This window comes from Monodon monoceros, unplaced genomic scaffold (assembly GCF_005190385.1).
Source record: "Monodon monoceros isolate NGI ecotype Baffin Bay Population unplaced genomic scaffold, NGI_Narwhal_1 Super_Scaffold_9, whole genome shotgun sequence".
In the NCBI taxonomy this organism is placed as follows: Eukaryota; Metazoa; Chordata; class Mammalia; order Artiodactyla; family Monodontidae; genus Monodon; species Monodon monoceros.
This window is the reverse complement of record NW_021703786.1, coordinates 15,617,310-15,635,525: the sequence shown is the minus strand read 5'-3', so window position 1 is coordinate 15,635,525 and position 18,216 is coordinate 15,617,310. Positions and strand designations below refer to the sequence as shown.

General features: G+C 60.2%; 1 protein-coding gene across 2 annotated transcripts in view; it reads right to left on the bottom strand.

The window, feature by feature from the left end:
- The window catches only part of ARHGAP23 (Rho GTPase activating protein 23), an 81,913-nt gene that overhangs the window by 33,685 nt on the left and 30,012 nt on the right, over positions 1-18,216 (bottom strand). For both annotated transcript variants that reach the window (XM_029212117.1, XM_029212116.1), the window contains exons 2-11: positions 14,073-14,234; positions 11,493-11,520; positions 10,085-10,180; positions 9,806-9,884; positions 9,588-9,642; positions 5,343-6,507; positions 3,595-3,750; positions 3,268-3,379; positions 3,057-3,114; positions 1,494-1,637 (exon numbers count right to left, since the gene is read on the bottom strand). In XM_029212117.1, coding sequence (XP_029067950.1) covers positions 1,494-1,637; positions 3,057-3,114; positions 3,268-3,379; positions 3,595-3,750; positions 5,343-6,507; positions 9,588-9,642; positions 9,806-9,884; positions 10,085-10,180; positions 11,493-11,520; positions 14,073-14,234 — 2,055 coding nt within the window. The remainder of the gene's footprint in view (positions 1-1,493; positions 1,638-3,056; positions 3,115-3,267; positions 3,380-3,594; positions 3,751-5,342; positions 6,508-9,587; positions 9,643-9,805; positions 9,885-10,084; positions 10,181-11,492; positions 11,521-14,072; positions 14,235-18,216) is intronic.

Below are 18,216 nucleotides of genomic sequence, written 5' to 3'. Positions count from 1 at the left end.
CTTCTCCTAGCTGTGCAGGAGGGCATCTCCCCTGTCAGACCACACCCCCACCTCCCTCCTTTGTGTGGACTCCCACACACCCTTCACAGCCTTCCAGACACCCCCTCCCACCCTGCTGAGGTCAGGGTCATATGCTACTATATGCCGCTCCCCTGAACTCCCCCATCACAGCAGTCAAGCACTGGTAACTGGTAAGCAACAAATGCTTTCTCTGCCCAGCAGGAACCCCAGCAGGGCAGGACTGGCCTGGCTCCCTCACCACTGAATTCCCGGAACCTCAACGGAGAACTGGAGCAGGGGAGGCTGTTCATCGTTGTCTGCGGGCTGGACGAGGGCACACGTGAGCGCCGCTCCTGCCTGGACTACACTTCTCACTTCACCCTCACACTGGCCCTTGGAGTAGAACAACACTGTCCCCATCTTACAGATCAGAGAAGTGAGGCTCAGACGTTAAGGGGGTTGCCCGAAGCCTTATGCTTGATAAGTGGCTGGGCAGGAATTCCAAGGCTGTCTGACTTCAAAGCTTATGTTCTTTTCAGGTACAAGGCCCTCAGAAGGCAGGGTGGAAAATTCAAATAGTAGCATTAAGCAGGATAGCTGCTCCCGGGGGCCAGGCACTGGGTGAGTTCTTTTTGCTTAGATCATCTCATTTAATCCTCAGCAAGGCTGTATGAGCTAGTGATTATCATTTGCTCCACTTACATAAGAGGAAACTGGTAGGTGAGCCAAACAAGCTCCCCCAGCAACTCGTGGCACAGGGAGGAGCCAAGCCCAGGCTCATGCTAACCACTCTGCTCCACTCTGCCTGGGCCGCTCGGGTGACAGCAGTCGGGCGGCCTCCTCCTCCCTCTTTTGCTGCCTGGAACCTGGGATTGTACTCCATGGACCAAGGGGCCCCGCCTTCTCCCCCCGGGATCCTGCTTATCTCCCGGCCTCAGGCCCAAGCCCCCTTCATGTCTCACCTGGATCTCTGTGGCGGCCCCGAACTGGTCTCCTTGCCTCCCTCTGGCCCTCTCTTAATTCACTCCCCAGGAAGCCCGGTGGAAGAGGCCCCAGGGGCTTTTAGTTGCCCTTAGGATGAAGACTAGAACCTTTGCTGGCCTTGAAAAGGCTAACCTCTGCTTTCTTTTGGGGTTTCAGCTCCCCTAAAAGAATCACGCTGGCCTTGCTCTCTCATTTTCCATGAGCCCCAGTGGCCATTTTGGGGGTGATCTGCCAACCAAGGATCAACCATGGGATGGTTCTGTCAGAATTCCAAGCACAACTGGATCAGAGCCACCCCACAGCAAAGACCACCTCTTTGGCTAACTCTTTTTCATGAGTTCCTTAGGACCCCCAGGAAGTTCTTCCTAGCATCTAACCTCTACCCATGAGCAGCCTCAGCTGCTCTCAGCTGGCTCTCCTTAGCTCCAGAGGGTGGGTGTAGGAAAAGCTGGGAGTTCTGCTGGAGCCAGCTTCCATCCACCTCCAGCTCACTCCTCCAGCCATCTTACCTTCCCCTTCTTGGTGAGGACCTGCTTATAATACAACCAGCCTTCTCTCCTGATGTCGCTGAAGGTTGCGTCCGAGAGGTCAGAGGTTGAGTGTCGCTTGGAAGGAGCGTCAGCATCTTCGGAAGTGCCCCAGCTATCCAAGGACTGCAGAGAGATGACAGAGGGCAATTTAGGGTGGCTCTCACAGTGCCAGCATCTCAGAAACCCCATGGACCATTTGCAGCCACAAGGGCCTGGCATCTGCCTGTGCTACGCTCTGCTGTGCCGTGTGGCCTCATGGGCCTTGCTTACCCTCTCTGACCCATCTGTGTTGAGGTCATGAGACATATGTGATGGGGAAGCCAGAAAGGAGGAAAGGCTATGAACTGCAGGCCACATGCCTCACCACGCTTAACTTTATAGACCTGAAGGAACTAAGGAAGCAGAGGAAGTGATTGTGTCCACATGGAGTTACATAAACAGAGGAAGTGGGAACATCAACAAAGACCGAGTTAGTGGAGCAGGTAGTCATGTCCACAAGGAGTTAAACAGAGGAAGTGATAGTGTCAGCAGGACTCCAGCAGTAGAGGTGACAGGTCAAGGGATAGTTAAGTAAGCAGAGGACGTGATAAGGAATAAGCCAGGTGACATTTGAAATCAATATGCCTTTTCCAACCCATCCATAATCAAAAAGATTTAAGGTCATTTCAGAACTGATTCTGTGTCGGGACTTCCCTGGTTGTCCAGTGGTTAAGATTCTGCTCTCCCAACGCAGGGGGCCTGAGTTTGATCCCTGGTCAGGGCACTAGATTCCGCATGCTGCAACTAAAGATCCCGCACGAGGCAACGAAGACCCCGCGGGCCACAACTAAGACTCGGCACAGCCAGGTCCTGAGGCTGGAAATTTCAGCCTCTCCATCACTCTCAACCCTGTGTGTCCCCCCCCTTTCCAGGGTGTCCCCTGTCCCCTGAAGACACCATGCAAATACTGACCCAGTGCCTCCACTGTGTAGGCACTGTTTTAGGTATGCAGAGGGGTCAAACAGTGAATAAGATGAATGAAATCCCTGCCCTCATGGAGCTTACATTCAAGCTGGGGAGACAGGCAAGAAAGGAGATGGACGCACAAACTGTGTAACATGAGAAGTGCTAGGAGAAGAGCAGAGTGGTGAGGGGAGGCATGAAATATCAGGCATAAAGGCTGAAATTTCACAGAAGGCCTAAAAAAATCTAAAGAAAGTGAAAAAGTGAGTCATGTGGCATGTGGGCCGTGGAAAGGGCCTTCTAGACGGGAGATGGGGGAGCGGCGGCTGGAAGGACAGTGCAAAGGCCTTGGGAAGGAAGGCTCACGGTGTCTTTAGGTGATGACTGAGCCCACAGAGTGGGTGGGTCACATGGCCGACACGAGGTGAGTGTGGGGACAGCCGAGGCCGGAAGGAGATGGGAGACGGAGGGGCCCATTTCGGGTTGCAGGAGTCACAGGCCAGGTCCCTCTGCCAAGGCTGGACTCCACAGCTGAGGGGTGGGCCTCTGGGCCCCTCCCCAGACCTCCGACACCCTCACCCACACACACGTGCCACTCACCCCATCAGTGAAGAAGCTTCGGAGCATGCGCAGGCTGGGCACGCGGTTCGGCAGGCGCCTGGGGGGTGAGGACAGAGGATGAGGGCTGTGGGAGGCACAGCCAGGACCTCCCACAAGCCCCAAGGCTCAAAGGCCCTCCGGGGGGAAGCAGGCTGCCCCGGTGTGTAGACGACCCCAGGGCCAAGAGCCCCTCCATAGCCCCCATCCTCACCGCAGAGCCCGGCCCTCATCCCGGAAGGTGTTGAGCCCGTCGTCGCAGGACTTGGAGCGTTCAGTGGTGATGGCCAGCAGGTAGGAGGAGCGCCGGCCGGCCTTGATGCTGCCTGTGAAGCCGCCCACAGGGGCCCAGAGTCAGCGGGGCAGCAGACGGGGGCTTCCCCAGATCCCTCCTGTCCGGGCAGGGCCAAGAGGGGACTCTCCCCGTGGGTCCCCAGGAGGAGCAGAAGCCAGTCGGAAGAGGCCACACATCAGGCAGCGGGCACCCCTGGGACCAGGCAGCAAGGGAGAGGGTGGGGCTGGGGGTGCGGGCAGCACTCACTGCAGTCCTGGGAGTAATGGCGGCCGAGGGCAAAGGTGAAGGTTGGGGAGGAGGGGCTGGTGCCCAGGACAGGGGCTGAGTTCATGGCGCTGGAGACCACAGCAGAAGCAGGGACGTGCTTGGCTTGGAGGTCAATGCTGGGGCTGGTGGGCTCATCTGTGAGAGCGGAGGGAGCGGTGGGTGAAGCTATCAGAAGGCTGAACCTGTCTGTCCCCCCGGCCCCAGCCTCCCATCCGGGCCGGGACCACATCCCCAAGGCTCCAGAAGCCCTCCAGGGCCCTGCTGGCAGCATGCCCACTGCCGAGGGAGCTGACCCACCATGGGTCACCTCCCACTGTGGTCACAGAGGCTCAGCCTCTGCCTCCTCCATCACACTGAGGGCACCCAGGAGTGGGGTCGAGCCATCTCTCTTAGTCCTGGCCGGGAGGCAGGCCTCTCTGAAGCCATGGCTGGTGTCTCCCCCATCAGACTGGGAGCTTCTTGAGGATAAGGACCATCTCCCCCATCAGCTGGGGGCTCCTTGAAGGTGGCTGCCACGCCCCCCCCCCAAGACTGGAAGGACCCCGAAACTAAAGACTTTACCTCCCGCCCTCAGACTGGGAGCTTACTGAGACAAGAGGCTGCGTCTGCCCTGTTAGACTGAAGGCTGGCTGGGGGGGCCAGGGCTGTGCCTCCTCTCCTGGCCGGGGCTGCTTCTCCGCCACTCCCATGGCTGCCCTAGGGTGAGCTCACCAGTCTCAGCCCCAGTTACCATCTCTGGGCTCCTGCACCCCAGTCTTCCTCCCAAGCCCCGAAACCTCTTCCTGCCTCGCTCCCTCTCTTTCCCAATATGGAGGTGAAGCTCCACCCTCCCGTAAGGCCAGAAACCTGGGAATCACTGACCCCTCCACTCTCTTGCCTCTCCCTTACCCAACATCTATTCTAAAGGCAGCAAATTTTCAGTATTCCCTCTGCTCTCAGAATGAAATCCCAACTCCCCAGTGACTGACAAGGCCCCTCCAGACCTGTTCCGATGACCTGGAAGGGCATCCTACCTCTCACTTCAGGGTCTTTGCATATTCTAATCTCTCTCCCTGAACATTCTTACCCTGACTAACTCCTTCAAGTCTTAGCCGAAATTTCCTTTTTCTCCAAGATTCTCTCCTCGGCCACCATGCCCCGGTCTATCCCTTCTCTGCCTCCTAGAGCTCCCTGTACTCCTATCACACACCCATTCAACTGGATCGTTCTTGTCTGATCATCTGTTCCCATGGTTGGATCACACACTCCAGGAGACCACAGAGCCTAGCACAGTGCCTGACACAAATATGTGTTGGATGGATGGAGGGATGGAGGGTGGACAGAAAGAACAAAGGGTGAAAGGAACAAAGGAAGGATGGAAAAGAAAGAATGAAAGGATGGAAGGACAGGTGAAAGGAAGGAACAATGGAAGGAAAGAGGGAGGAGGAGGGAGGGAAGGAGAGAAGGAAGGGAGGGAGAAGGGAGGGGGAAGTAAAGGTGGATGGGAAGAAGGCTGGAAGGGTCAATGAATGGGAGGAAGGATGACGGGATGATGGAAGGGAGACAGAAGGATGGATGGAGGAATGCAAGAATGGACAGTTGGATGGACAGACAGATGGACGGACACAGAAATGGGTTGATCCCATCAGCACCCAACCCAGAGTTTTGCCCATGATGGCAGGTGGGTAAAGTCCAACAGGGCACAGAAAACCAAGTCTCCCAAGACAGCCACCTGCACCGTCACTCACCGATGAAGGGAATGGAAGCCAGAGAGTCGTCAGTAGTGGCCAAAGGGGCCACCTTTCTGCCCAGGCGTTCCCCTCGCCCACTGGCCTCTGGCTCTGGGGACTCGTCACCAAACCCAAGGTTCATCTGTCTGGAAGGGGGCAGCTGGACCTTGCGGCCTGTTGGAGGCTTCTGCCTCAGGACCACTTCGTCACGGCGATCCTCGGCGGGAGGCTCCAAGGCTCTGGTGCTGGGTTCTGGTCGGACAACTCTTGGTGGTTCAGAGGCCTCCGGTGGGAATGGTGCAGGGGACTGGGCCAAGTTGAAGGTGGGCAGCCCCCCAAAGGGCGAGTCCCGGAAGGAGAGGGCATGCAGAAGTCCAGTCCTGCGCTGGAATGATGGGCTATAGCTCCGGTATCCGATATACCCAGCGTCATCCAGGCCCTGCAGGCCAGGCGGGGGTGGGGCCTGGGGCCCGGGCAGGTCCCTGGGTGGGCAGGCAGGGGTGCGGGCAGACGGACGCTGGGAAGCCCAGCCACAGCGCTCGAAGCGGGGTGACACCAGTGCCCCTGGCCCAAGCGCCTCGGCTGAGCGGGTGGCCCGGCTCAGGTAGTCGTCTGAGCGAGCGCGGTGCCAGCCCTCCTGGCCCAGCTGGCTCAAGGCACCCTGGGAGGTGGAGCAGGGCCACGGGCGGTGGGCAGTCACATCCTCCAGCCGGTCCTGGGAGGCACTGCGGGCCCGGGGGGGCATGGTGGGGCACCGTCTCTCCCCCGCCCTGCGGGGTACTTGGTTCGACAGCCAGTGTGACAAGGCCTGCTGGCACTCCAGTCTGCTGGGGGGCGCCCGGCTGCCAGGCTCCGGGAAGGCACGAAGCATCCGGGGCTCCGAGGGGAGGTGGGGGAAGGCACCAGGGCTGGGGCGGGGCTGGCTCATCCCCAAGGAAGGGTTGTCCGGATGGGAGCGGGCAGTAGACGGGATGCGGGGCCCCGGGTCACTCCAGGCAGCAGGACTCCGGGGGTCACTGGGCAGTGCTGAGAGCGGCTCAGGCACCATAGTGGCCCAGGTAGAGACCCGGGCCGGCGGGGCGTAGGTCTTTCGGGGGTAGCAGATTGGGGGTGGCTCTGGGATGCTCCGGGCCTCTCCAGAATACGGCTTGTTCCCCTTCAGGTAGGCGTCCTGGGAGTAGGCCTGGCCAGGGACACAGAAGCAGGTAAGCAGGTCTGAACAGGCCTCACAGGGGAAGGCTACAGCAGCCCCTGGAGGTCAAGGTCTCCAGAGAAGGGGACTGAAAGGAGGGGACCAAGCAGGGGGAGTCCTGAGTGGGTGGGGGTGAGAGGGCATGCTCCAAAGCGAGTCGGGGGGCAGGGGAGGACAAAGAAATAAGAGGCCTTTGAGAGTCTTACACACATACACATACACAAACACACACACACACACATACACACACACTCTCTCTCTCACACACTCACTTGAGAAAGAGCCAGGATTTTTCTAAGACTTATGACAAGGACTGCCTTTAGCCACAAACATTCCAACATCTGTTTTCTGGGGTCCTCCCCCGATGCTGGCCTCAGCTGCCTCCCTGCTTTCTTACGTCCAATGGTGCCCACAGACCCTCGGGTGGAGCTGGGAAACCCTACCAGAGACCAGTCAAGGTGGCAGATGACAGGGGAGGAAGCGGCCTAAGGGGTGTGTCCAGGGTGGAGTGGGCTGGGGGTGGGCAGGGGCTGGGAGAGCCCAGCTGTCCCTCCATCCCCTGGATGGGAAGCTGAGGGCCTGGCTCCTGGGCCACTGGGGTGAGGAGGAACTTGCTTCTCTGGGCCAGGCTTGGGGGAGGGGCCAGACTGGCTAAGGGGCCTTGGGCCACCTTCTGGCACCCCAGGCCTGGAATTTGGCTCTGGGAGCTGAGGCTGACGCTGCATTGCTGAGGAGTGACAGGGCCGGGGGCCGGGGGCCGGCACCCAGGCCCAGCCAAAAAAGGAGGCGGCCCCCAGGGACAGCAGCCTTGTGGCCCTGGCCTAGCCTGGCCCATGATGGGCTGCCCGGGGGGGCCTATCTCAGGGTGAAGTATCAAAGAGGGAGGGTGAAACCAAACACACATACACACACATCACAAGGAGACACAGGAAAATACACACCCAGAGACACACTCACACACACATAGAGAAACACAATGAGACATACACACAGACAAATAACTACACCTCCAGTCCCAGGCACACACATCGTGCGATGAGGACGAGCTAAACCACACCCCTACTCAGTCAGCCCCCTTCGGAACCACACGCCGGCGGGCCGGCCGGCCGGCCGGGAACACTCACGTACCTCTCCCTCCTGCCATCCTGCCGGCTCCCCGGACTCCCCACATCACGGCAGTGGCGGCAGCATCCCGGCCCGCCTCCACCCTCCCCCCGCCCCCCGCTAAACCCCACTGACCACTGTGCCGGCCCTGGCCTCCTTTCCCCCAGGCTGCCCTCCCCGCGGCTGCCCTCGGGCCCCCACCGGCTCTCTCGCTGGCGGGAGGAGGAGGGAGGGGAAGATGGGTGTGGAGGGGCCTCGCCGCGTCGGCGGTGGCGTCAGCGGCTGCCGCGGCCCCATTGGCCTCCAGCATTGGCTCCCAACCACAGGAATGCCTGGGCCCCACCCTCTGGCCAGCCAGAGAGAGGGGGGCCAGCAGAGGCCCCCAGATGCTAACATCTGGGTCTGCCTGCCCGCCCTAGCCTGGGCAGCAGAGCTCAAGGCTGCTGTCCCACCCTGCCCCCCTCCGGCTGGAGAGAGCAACGCCCCAGGTCCCGCCCTGTCACACCCCATCCCCCCCAGCACACCGCCTGAGGGCGTACGGGCAGGGCCCTGGAGACTTGGGGAGAGCCGCCCACCCCTCTGGGCCCCCACCCCTGCCTCCCCCTCCCCAGGAAGGGCAAGGGGACAATCGAGGTCACGGGCTGGAGGTTCCCAGAGGGGCACGGGGGCCAAGCATGGCATTGTGATTACGGTGATTGTGAGAGCACATCCAGGGCAGAAGCCAGCACTGCGGCTCCCAGGACCGACCTCCCAGGCTTGGCCCTAGGCCGTCTGGGGGGGGGGGGCAGTAACCTCGAGGGCAAGCAAATTGGCATCTGGCTGGCACCCAAGAGACCAGGAAACTGGGCACTGGGCAGAGAGGACTGCTCTGGACTTGGGGTCAGAGCTGGGGGCGAGACAGAGAGAGACAGCATGTGTGTGTGAGTGTGCGTGTGTGATACGCACGGAGCGCGTGGCATAAGCGGGTACACGTGTGAGGGCGGGGTCCGCCGCGCGCAGCGTCTGTGGTGCCTGCTCTGTGAGCGGTGGGTGAACGCCGAGTGCTAGCTGTGAAGGGAAGGGCATTTGCACTCGCATTGTGACTGTGGAAGTCCGGGTTGCTGTGACACCGGTGAGCGCACGCGCCTGTGCTGGGATGGAGCAGGCTGCGCCACGTCTGTGGGCGTACGTGTTGTGACGACAGCAGACATCTGTGACGTCGTAAGTGTCCGTGCTGTGGGGATGAGAAGTCCGGGTGTGTGTGGGACACACTGCGGTGTCGTGCTGTGGGGATCTGAGATGCTGAGGAGTGCGTGGTGCGCTGTGACGTTTGTGGTCGTGGGTGTGGGGTAGTGGGTGCCTGTGTGTAGCACTGAGGGGTGGTGTGTATCGTGGTAAGTGCCTGGTACGGTGTGTCTGGCAGGTGGTGTGCGTTATCACATACTGCAGTGTACGGTGTGCTAGTTGAAGGGTGGGCTGTGTGCGGCTGTGTATCTAGTGCTTTCTGCTTATGTATTGGGTGGTCCATGGTATGCAGTGTGAATGGGAGCACACGAAAGTGGGGTACTGTGTGTGTGCCTGTGTGTGTGTGTGTGTGTGTGTGTGTGGACACATCTATAGGAGACACGCTCACTCGAGGCCAGGCAGGGAGTGGTGTGGGGAACAGGTGTCTCACGGGAGCCACAGGAACGTGCCAGTCTGGCAGGGCCCACTGGGCCACGCTCCTTCCGGACACCCTGGCAGGAATCCTGCCGGCCAAGGCCAGCGCCTCCCCCTCCCCCAGCACAGCCCCGATTGAAGCAACCAGCAGCCCCAGCCCGGGGACGGGCCTGGCATCCCCAGTTGGGCAATGCCGGGCTGGTGCTGCCCCCACACTCACTCCTCCGCCTCCCAGAGGGCCCGATGCAGGAGGGAGGCCCAAGGAGAAGGGCTGCATCCTGCCCCCAGCACCCAGGGTCCTCCACCTCAGACAGCAGGGCAGGACTCACCAGCTGGAGGATGTCCTCGTCCTTGGGCATGATGGAGAGCTCCAGGATATCATCGCTACAGAGACAGGGCAGGGGGTCAGGCCAGGCTGAGGCAACAGGGTCTGGGAGAACAGGGATCCTGGTCGCCAGGGCACCACCAGGGCCAAGGGGGTGGGGTGAGTAGGGACTTGTGAGTGGGCTGGGGGCTCTCGTGGGAGAAGGGAGGCAGGGACGCTCACCTATTCTGGATCAGAGCTATGACCTGGGAGTAGGTCTTCCCGATGACGCTCTCCCCATTCACCTTCACCAGCCGGTCTCCTGGGGACCAGGGACAGGGCCACAGGTGAGCAGGCCAAAGGGTGTCAACGGCCCTACCTGAGAACCCCTGTACCATGTATGGATGACAGTGGGGGACAGGAGCCTCCCCAACACCTGGATCCCGAAATTCCATCCTAACCAGAGGGTAGGGAGAAGAGACCCAGAGCTGTGCGATGAGCCATGTAACTGGGACAGCTCACCTGTTCGAAGCCCCGCCCTATGGGCAGGGCCATCATCCTTCACATTCTTGACAAAGATGGTGTCCATGGGCTCCAGTCGGTGCCGGGGGGAGGGTCCTGGTGAGCATCAGCCAGGTTAGCTGGGGGTGGCTGCTGAAGGTCACACCCATGCACAGCTACACACACAGCGGACACACACTCAGACAGTGATCACACTCACACGGACACAAACACAGACCCACACATCCACAGGGACACGGATGCACAGGATCAGACAAGACAACACACTGCTGGGAAAATGAAAACACACGGAGTCACTCCTTAAATGGCTCCTGCGTCCCAGCACTGTGCTAGAAAGTAGACTACAGAGGATGGACAGACCTGGCCCTTGCCCTTCCCGAGCTCACAGTCTAGAGGGGCAGACAGACAGACACGCACACGCGCACACACACACAAGTCACAAGACAAAGGAAGGGTGCCATGAAAGTCCTGAAGATACACAGCAGGGAGGAAAACCCACACACACAGAGAGTGTCCACACCCAGACCCAAGGAGAGCCAAGCAAGACCCTGAGGCTCACAGAGACCAAGCACCTGCACCTCCCACCCCACTCCCTCCCCCAGGGTCAGGGGACTCCAAGCAGAGCCCTAAGGATCCCGGGACTGGCACTCGGCCCTTCATGACATCACGTTACACCCCAGCAATACTTCTCTGCTGCTAAGTGCTAACTGCTAACTGCTAACTGCTAACTGTCTCCACCAGAGAAACGGGCCTGCTCTAGGTCAGCTGGTTCCTCCCCCATCACAGGCCTCTGCAATGGGGATTCGGGAAGACAGTGGCCCCATGGTTGCCCAGCAAAGGCCCCAGTGGCAGAGAAGGAAGTCTGCCTGTTCAAGGGGTTCTGTGTTGAATACCCCGGGAAGCCTGGGTTCCAGTAAGGAGCCGTTTGGGAGAGCAAGGGTGACAGCCAGGGGAGTTAGGCTCACATCTGAAAAGAGAAAGACCTCAGGGCCCCCGTTATGCCCCGAGAACCCCAGTGTCTCTATCCCCAAAGATAGCCCTTGATCAGCGGCGCACTACCTCCCACCCCGAGGGCCCTGCAGGCCCTGCCTCTGCCTCCATCTAGGCTGGGAGTAACTCCAGGGCAGGGGCCAGGGCTTAGAAACCTATCTGCTACCCAGAACGCCACCCCCAGCGCGCAATGGACAGGCCCAGAGGAAGACAACTGCGAGAAAAGAAAGGGAGGACAGAGAGAGTGAGCAGAGGTTTCGAGCGGACACACAGGGAAGAGCCAAGACAGGGGCATCAGGCAAGGGTGGGGGGCGCAGCAGAATCCAGGCTGACCTGGGGGAGAGGGAGAGACACCAGCAGGAGGACCAGTCCCAGCTCAGCCCCAGCCCCTGGAGCCCAGCCCCCTGCCACTCCTCACCTCCTCCTCGGCCTCCATTCTCTTCCTCCTGCAGGGAACAGAGGTGGGTGTGGGCCCTCGGCAGCACAGGGGGAGGCCCAGCTCCACCTGGGAGGGCCCCTTCAAGCTCCCCCACCCAGCTGCCTCCCCTCTTATCATCTTTCAACTAGCCCAGCAGCCAGAAGGGGTGGGAGGGGTGTCCACGGGGAGGTCAAGTCCCAGGCAGCGTCCCCCGGTAACAGGAGCCCTCTCTCACGCCTGCCGATCCTGCTGCACCAGCATCTCAGCCGTCCGAAAGGCCCCAATCCAATGGGGGACCCACGACCCCTTCCCTTGGGGATCTCGAAGCCCAATGGGGGAGGGGCCAAACACACTCACACACAGACAGGACCCAGGCAGACACAGATAAGCAGGCATGACAAGTGCAAACAGTGGCTATCAGCTCTTAGAGCATGGGGAGGGAAGGCCTGATTAGAGCCCCTGTGGGAGGGGGTTCTAAGGCAAGTTTGAGGCCGGCTGGGAGAAGGCATTCTGGGCGAGGTGAGTGGAGGGTGCTGGTACTTGGTGGCAGAAACAGGACTGGATCAACTGAGCTGAAGCAGAAGGAGTGTCAACACCAGCAAGTGACAGGAGCCAGACTAAAGCTTTCAGCTTTGAAAGGAGAGAAAGAGGGAGCCAGTGAAGGTTCTTGAGTGGGAGAGAGCAGATGTGAAAATACTTCTGGCGTCTAGGTGCAGGGCTAAGAAATGGAGTCGAGGAGACCCACTAGGGAGGCCTCTGGGGTCATCCTGGTGAGTGAGGGGGCGGGGCAGGGCACTGCATCTGGGGAGGAATCAGGAACAAGGGCAGGAAGAAGTGAGAGAGACAGGACAGGCCAGCAGGGTGTGGCATGTTCGAGTTGGACAGGACCTTTGGGGTCATCTTGTCTAATCCTCTGTACAGATCGTCCATTTCACAGATGACAGGGTGTGACTTGTCCAAGGCCACTCAGAGACAACAGAGGAGCCAGTGCTGGAACCCAGGACTCCTGGGCATCCCAGCCAGGACAGGAAGGCTGCTGGGCTCTGCTGGAGAGCAGTCCCTCTGGCCCTGCCCTCCCGTGCGGGGAGTGTGCCCGCTGATGTGAGCTGCCAGCACAGTGAGTGGGTCGCAGAGGCAGATGGGTGCATTGAGATGGGTGAGCTCCCTGTGGGCTCCCAGTCCTGGGCATGCTCTGGAAAGGGATGGAGCCCGTCCCTGGCTTGCCCTGCCCCAGGGTCTTCCAGCCCCCCATGTGAGCGAGGTCTCTCTGAGACAGGTCCACCACCCAGTCTAGACCACTCAGGCTGTGTCTGCAGGGTCACCCTCAGCAGGGCTCCCTGAGAGAAGGTGGAAGGGCCAGGAAGGAGGGACATTCTGGAGAAGGAGGGCTAGAAGGACTGGAGGGAGGTTCCAGGGAATTGGGAGGCTGGTGTCCTTGGACATAAGGGGTGAGGCAGGGCCCCTCCCACACACCATCAGCCCCCACTTACAGCCAGTGCGAAGAGTTTATGCAGGGGCCCCAGACTCAGAGACAGGTGTGAGAGCTGCACAGCAACATGTACACATGAAGCGTATACACAGACACGTGTCTAGATATACACGCATGCACGTACATGACTAGCATACCATGCACGCACGTGTGCATACAAAGAGACACGTGCAGGCACACAGACACAGGCAGAGAAATCCAATGCCTTGGTTCTCTGGCAGGTGGGACTAAGCTCCCCAAGGGAGAGTCCCCCAACAGCTGTGCAGGCCGGTCCCAGCTCTGGGGGAGGGGAGAAACAGGTTCACGGGCTCCAGAATAAATCTTTCTCCCCTCCTGCGGGGAGAGAGGTGGGGGAAGGGAGCTGGCCCCTCCTTGGGAGCCCTGGTTCCTGCCCAGGCCCCTCATGTCTTCCTCACGGACACCCCCCCAGCCCACACCGTGGTTTGGGTTGAGTAGCCCTGGTTCCTGGACTCAGAGAACTTGACGTTCATATTAGGGTTGGAAGGGCCCTCAGGGGTCAGGTAGATCAATGCCCTCAGGAGATGGCAGGAGAAATGCTGCCCAGAGAGGGTGAGACCACCCAAGATTCACAGTGAGTTAGGAGTTGTACCAGGACTGGAACCCAGGTCTCCAGCCCAGCCCAGGGCTCTTTCCAGGCCCAAATCTGAGGCCAGCATGGGCCTGGGGCGCTCTGGGAGGGGTCCCGGAGGACAGACTCCCGGAGAGCTCAGGCTAGGTAGAGGCAACTAACCCAGCTCAGAAGTGGCCAGTGGACAAGGGGTCCCCGGAAGCCCATCTCTCTGAGAAGCTTTTCACCTCCCAGAGGCTGAGAGTCGGGGGGGGCATCCCGGCTCCCCCACCTCTAGCTCCTTGCCCCAAGCCGGCCACAGCCCCTTCTCCTGAGAAGACTGAGCCCAGAGCGGGAGGGGGCTTGTCTACGATCACCCCACACAAATGACCCAGCCAGGGCTGCCCCTGCCTCTCAGTGACCCTCTTGTCCAGGCCACAGAAGCACCGGAGAGGGGACAGCACAAAGGAATCCCCCCTGAAAGCTCCCTCAGGCCAGGCCGGCAGGGGCACAGGACGTGTACCTTCAGGCTACAGTGCACAGCGGACTCAGGCGGGTACACGATGAAATGGCGCAGGGTGAAGCCAAAGCCGTCCTGGAGGCTTTTGTGCAGCCGCAGTGTCCTCGGGCCCTGCCAGGGGAGGGGGCGCCCGGGAAAGCACCCATCTCTTGGGCCCAGTGGCAGCTGTGGGAGCACAGGGAGCCAGGGTGAGACGCCAGTCTGCACACTGCCTCCTGCAGCCCAGAGGACCTGGGGGGCTGCCAGGTGCACAGACCCTCTTGTGCCCTGACTGACCCCCTGCTCTCCCCTTCCTCCTTCCCTTCCCCCCTCATCAGCCCAACAGCTTCTTCCTTCTTTCTTTCCTCAATCCCCTCACAACACCTTTGTGAGCAGGGAAATAACAGTGCAGCGAGCCACGTGTCCATTCAATTCAGTTCGGCCAACGTTCACTGACTCTGGACACACAGCTTTCCTGCCTGGGAAGTGTCTGCCGCTGTCTGAGCTCATTCCCGCCTGCTGCCCAATCTCACACATGCACACACGCACACCTATGCAGACACAGACCCATTCATACACACTCATGCAGACAGGACACATCACAAACACCCAGACAAGCACACTCAGGTGCAAAGGTGCACAGACACACCGATGAGCACATACACGCTCACTCAGGTAGACACACGCACACAGCACACACGGGCGCAGAGAGACTGACACACACATGCATCCTTCAGGAGCAGAAGCAGGAAAAGGTGGGGGACGATGAACCACAAGGGAGTGGACTGGACATCAGAGAGTCCACTGAAGGGACTGAGGCTCGGAGCCCAGCCCAGAGGCCTGGCTGGTTCACCGGAACTGAGTGGAGAACCAGGTGGGGGGGGGGGGGGGGGAGACACCCCACTGACCTCTGGCCGCCGCACCGGAATACTTGGGACTCCCCAAGATGACAGGGCAGAGGGTGTCTGAAGACAAGGGTTTGGGGGCACACGGGTCTGTTTCTGAGGCAAGACGGAGAAGAGGAGGATGGTGCCTGAGAGGGGGCTCCCTTCAAGTGCCCTGCTCGGACACAGAGAGGGAAAGTGGGTGACAGGAGGGTGTCAGAGAGATGGGTACACAGGGAGGCAGACGGCAGACTGGAGGACATGGGAGCCACGGACAGGCTGCCTAGTGAAAAGCCAGGAGGGCTCCCTCGGGGGCTCTTTAACCCCTGATCTCGGGCAGCCTAACCTACCTGGTGCCCCTAACCCAAACCCCTCAAAGGGCAAGAAGCCCCTCCCCCACCCTCAACAGTCCTCACCCCCTCATTCCTCCTTGGCACCAGGCAGGAGCCTTCAGCTACGGGAAGACAGGTGCGGCTGGGTGCAGAGGGAAGAAGCCCATCGGTTTCGGGATGAGGGGCTCCCACTTCACTACGAAGTTCCCCTGGCGTCCCCAGCTCGAATCCGCCACTCAAATGTACTGGTACTGAGAAGTCCCTGCATCCACCCTCCTGCTCACACATCCGGCAGAAAGAGCAGGTCCTGTGCCCAGCCCTAAGCTAGGGATTTCTGCGTGGGGTGGGAGGCTGGGCTGCATGGGGCGGGAGGTTTGGGGAGGGGATATCCTCAAATCTCAGTAGATTAAAGAAAAACGTAACAGAGGCAATAGGCTTACTTGGTACGGTCCCAGAGGACACAGCCAGGTGGAAGGTACGAGGAGGCCGAGTGAAGCTCTGGGCCAGGGAGACCACTCTATAATCCCATACTTCTGCAAAGCTACCCGGATGAGGCTGTGAGTTCTCTGTCCTCACAAGGGTCCAAGCAAAAGCTGGACAACCCCCATCCAGGAGGCCTTAGGAGGACTTAGCTGGGATTCTGGCATCGGGCAGGAGGCCCAGTGATGGCCCCTCAGCTCCTTCCACTTGTGGCTATAGTCTGGACTCTCCCACTGAGCCCCACACCCCCATGGGGGTCTGAGGAGCCCAGAGGAGAAAATTCTCTGGGAATTCTGCTGAGGTCTGAAATCCCCTGGATTTCCTATCTCTACAGACCTGGCAAGGAACTGATCAGGGAGGGAAGAGGGCCTCAGGGGACCCTCCACTGCTCCCTCCTACCAAAACCCCTGCCCTTCCCCAGTGTGGGGTGCCTCCCCTGCATGCCCTCCACCCGGGCTCTGGGCTGAGGCTGTTCACAGGGCCTATTGTTTTGCTGGTGTCCTGGATTAAGGTTTAAGCCACCAGCTGCCCCAGTGACGAGAAATGGCTGGGACAGGTCCCCGCACGTCCCCCACCTTTCCCCCAGCACACATCCTGACTGGAGCTGCCAGCTGCCTGGGGGTGCCACTCCCGGGGGCGGTTGGAGGAGGGGCCTGTAATCCAGGGCAGTGGGCATGCCTTTGTCTCTCAGGTCCTCTCCTCACCCAGGCACCACTGGTGCCCCCTCCCTAAGCTCTACCTCTTCCTTTCCTCTATTCCTTCCTTCCACTGCTCCTTCCCCCATCCCTGCCACCGAGGTTCCTGAGAATGTCAGTGTGGTAATCCCCCACCACAGCTACCACACCCCTGCCTGAAGAGGAGACGCTGAGGCCCCCATCAGTGGCCAGATTTCGCTGCTCTCCTGTGGGAAGCTCTTCCTTAGTTTTTTTTTCTTTTTTTTTTTTTTTTTTTTGCGGTACGCGAGCCTCTCACTGTTGTGGCCTCTCCCGTTGCGGAGCACAGGCTCCGGACGCGCAGGCTCAGCGGGCCCATGGGCCCAGCCGCTCTACGGCATGTGGGATCTTCCCGGACCGGGGCACGAACCCGTGTCCCCTGCATCGGCAGGCGGACTCCCAACCACTGCGCCACCAGGGAAGCCCTCTTCCTTAGTTTTAACCTCAGTCCTTCATTCTGTTATACATGCATGTTTCCTCTCCTCTCCTCCCCTCCAATCTGGGACAATACTGGGTCTTGCTCTCGTCTTGAAGGGGAGGGAGGTGACAGATGCAGAAACAGAGAAGGGAGCAGCAATGGAAGGTGATTAGATTGCGAAGAGGTACAGTTCACACACATCCTCAACTCTGCTGTCTGAGGTAGGCACAGAGACAAGGGGAAGGAGAGCGAGAGGCTCAGAAGACATAGGGAAATCACTGATTAATGCTCCCAGGCCCAGATCTATTTCCAAACACTCCCACTCTCATGTCAGGAAAGAAAGAGACATCTAGAAATACAACTGATGGTGGGAGAAGGGCAGGTGACCCCAGGGCCACAAATTAGACAGAACTGGACACGTGGTGGGTTGGCAACACCAGGAACTAGAACCCAGGAGTCCTGCTCCTCCCCTCCCCCAGAAGCATAAAGAGGTCATTGCAAGGAGTGCAGCTTTCATGCTGGGCATGGCGCCCACTGTGACGCACGCCCTACCAGCCTGGTCGATCCCGGACATCAGAAACGCTGTCCCCACCCCCCTCTCCAGCCCTGTCAGTCCTCACCCTGAGATCACTCATTACCTGCTGGGGCCCATTCTGCCACCTCAGTCTCCTTGGCTCGCTTGAAAACCCTTGTGTGTCTCTGCACCCAGGTCCCCTACCAGGGAGATGGCAGAGTGATGCCCCTCCTGCTTCATTAGGGTACCCCTGCATGGTTCTGACTCAGGGTCACTGCCAGCCCAAACTCTGCAGGATTCCATGTCCTGGCATCTCTTCAAACAACCCTGGTCCCTTCCATCCTTCCACCGCCTATAAACCAAGAGGCTTGAGCCCACTGGAGGCCACCAGCAGACTGAGGGTTGTAATCCGGCACCCCTGGAAAAGCTCTCAGCCACGAGCCTGCCGCCCTCACCTACATCTCTCCAGCTTCTCACTCACTCTCCACTCCGGAGGGGATCGGTCCCCAAGCGCAGGGCGCACACAGCTCAAGGAACGCAGGGAGTTGGTGGCCCGGTCCCACCCACCGGGGCGAGGCCTGCCCGGACCCCTGCCCCTGCCTCCGACCCCGCTGGCCCCCGAGGCGCTCACCCTGGCCGGGCGCTGCCCGGGCGCGCGGCGGTCGCTGTGGCTGAGGCAGGGCAGCCAGAGGCAGCGCGGCTCCGGGGCGCTGCAGTCCACGCCGACGGCGCGCTCCCAGCGCCAGCCCCCGGCCCCCGCGCGCTCCACGCGCCACACAGCGCTGCCCACGAGCGCCGCGGCCGGCGGGGGCCCCCGGGCCCGGCCG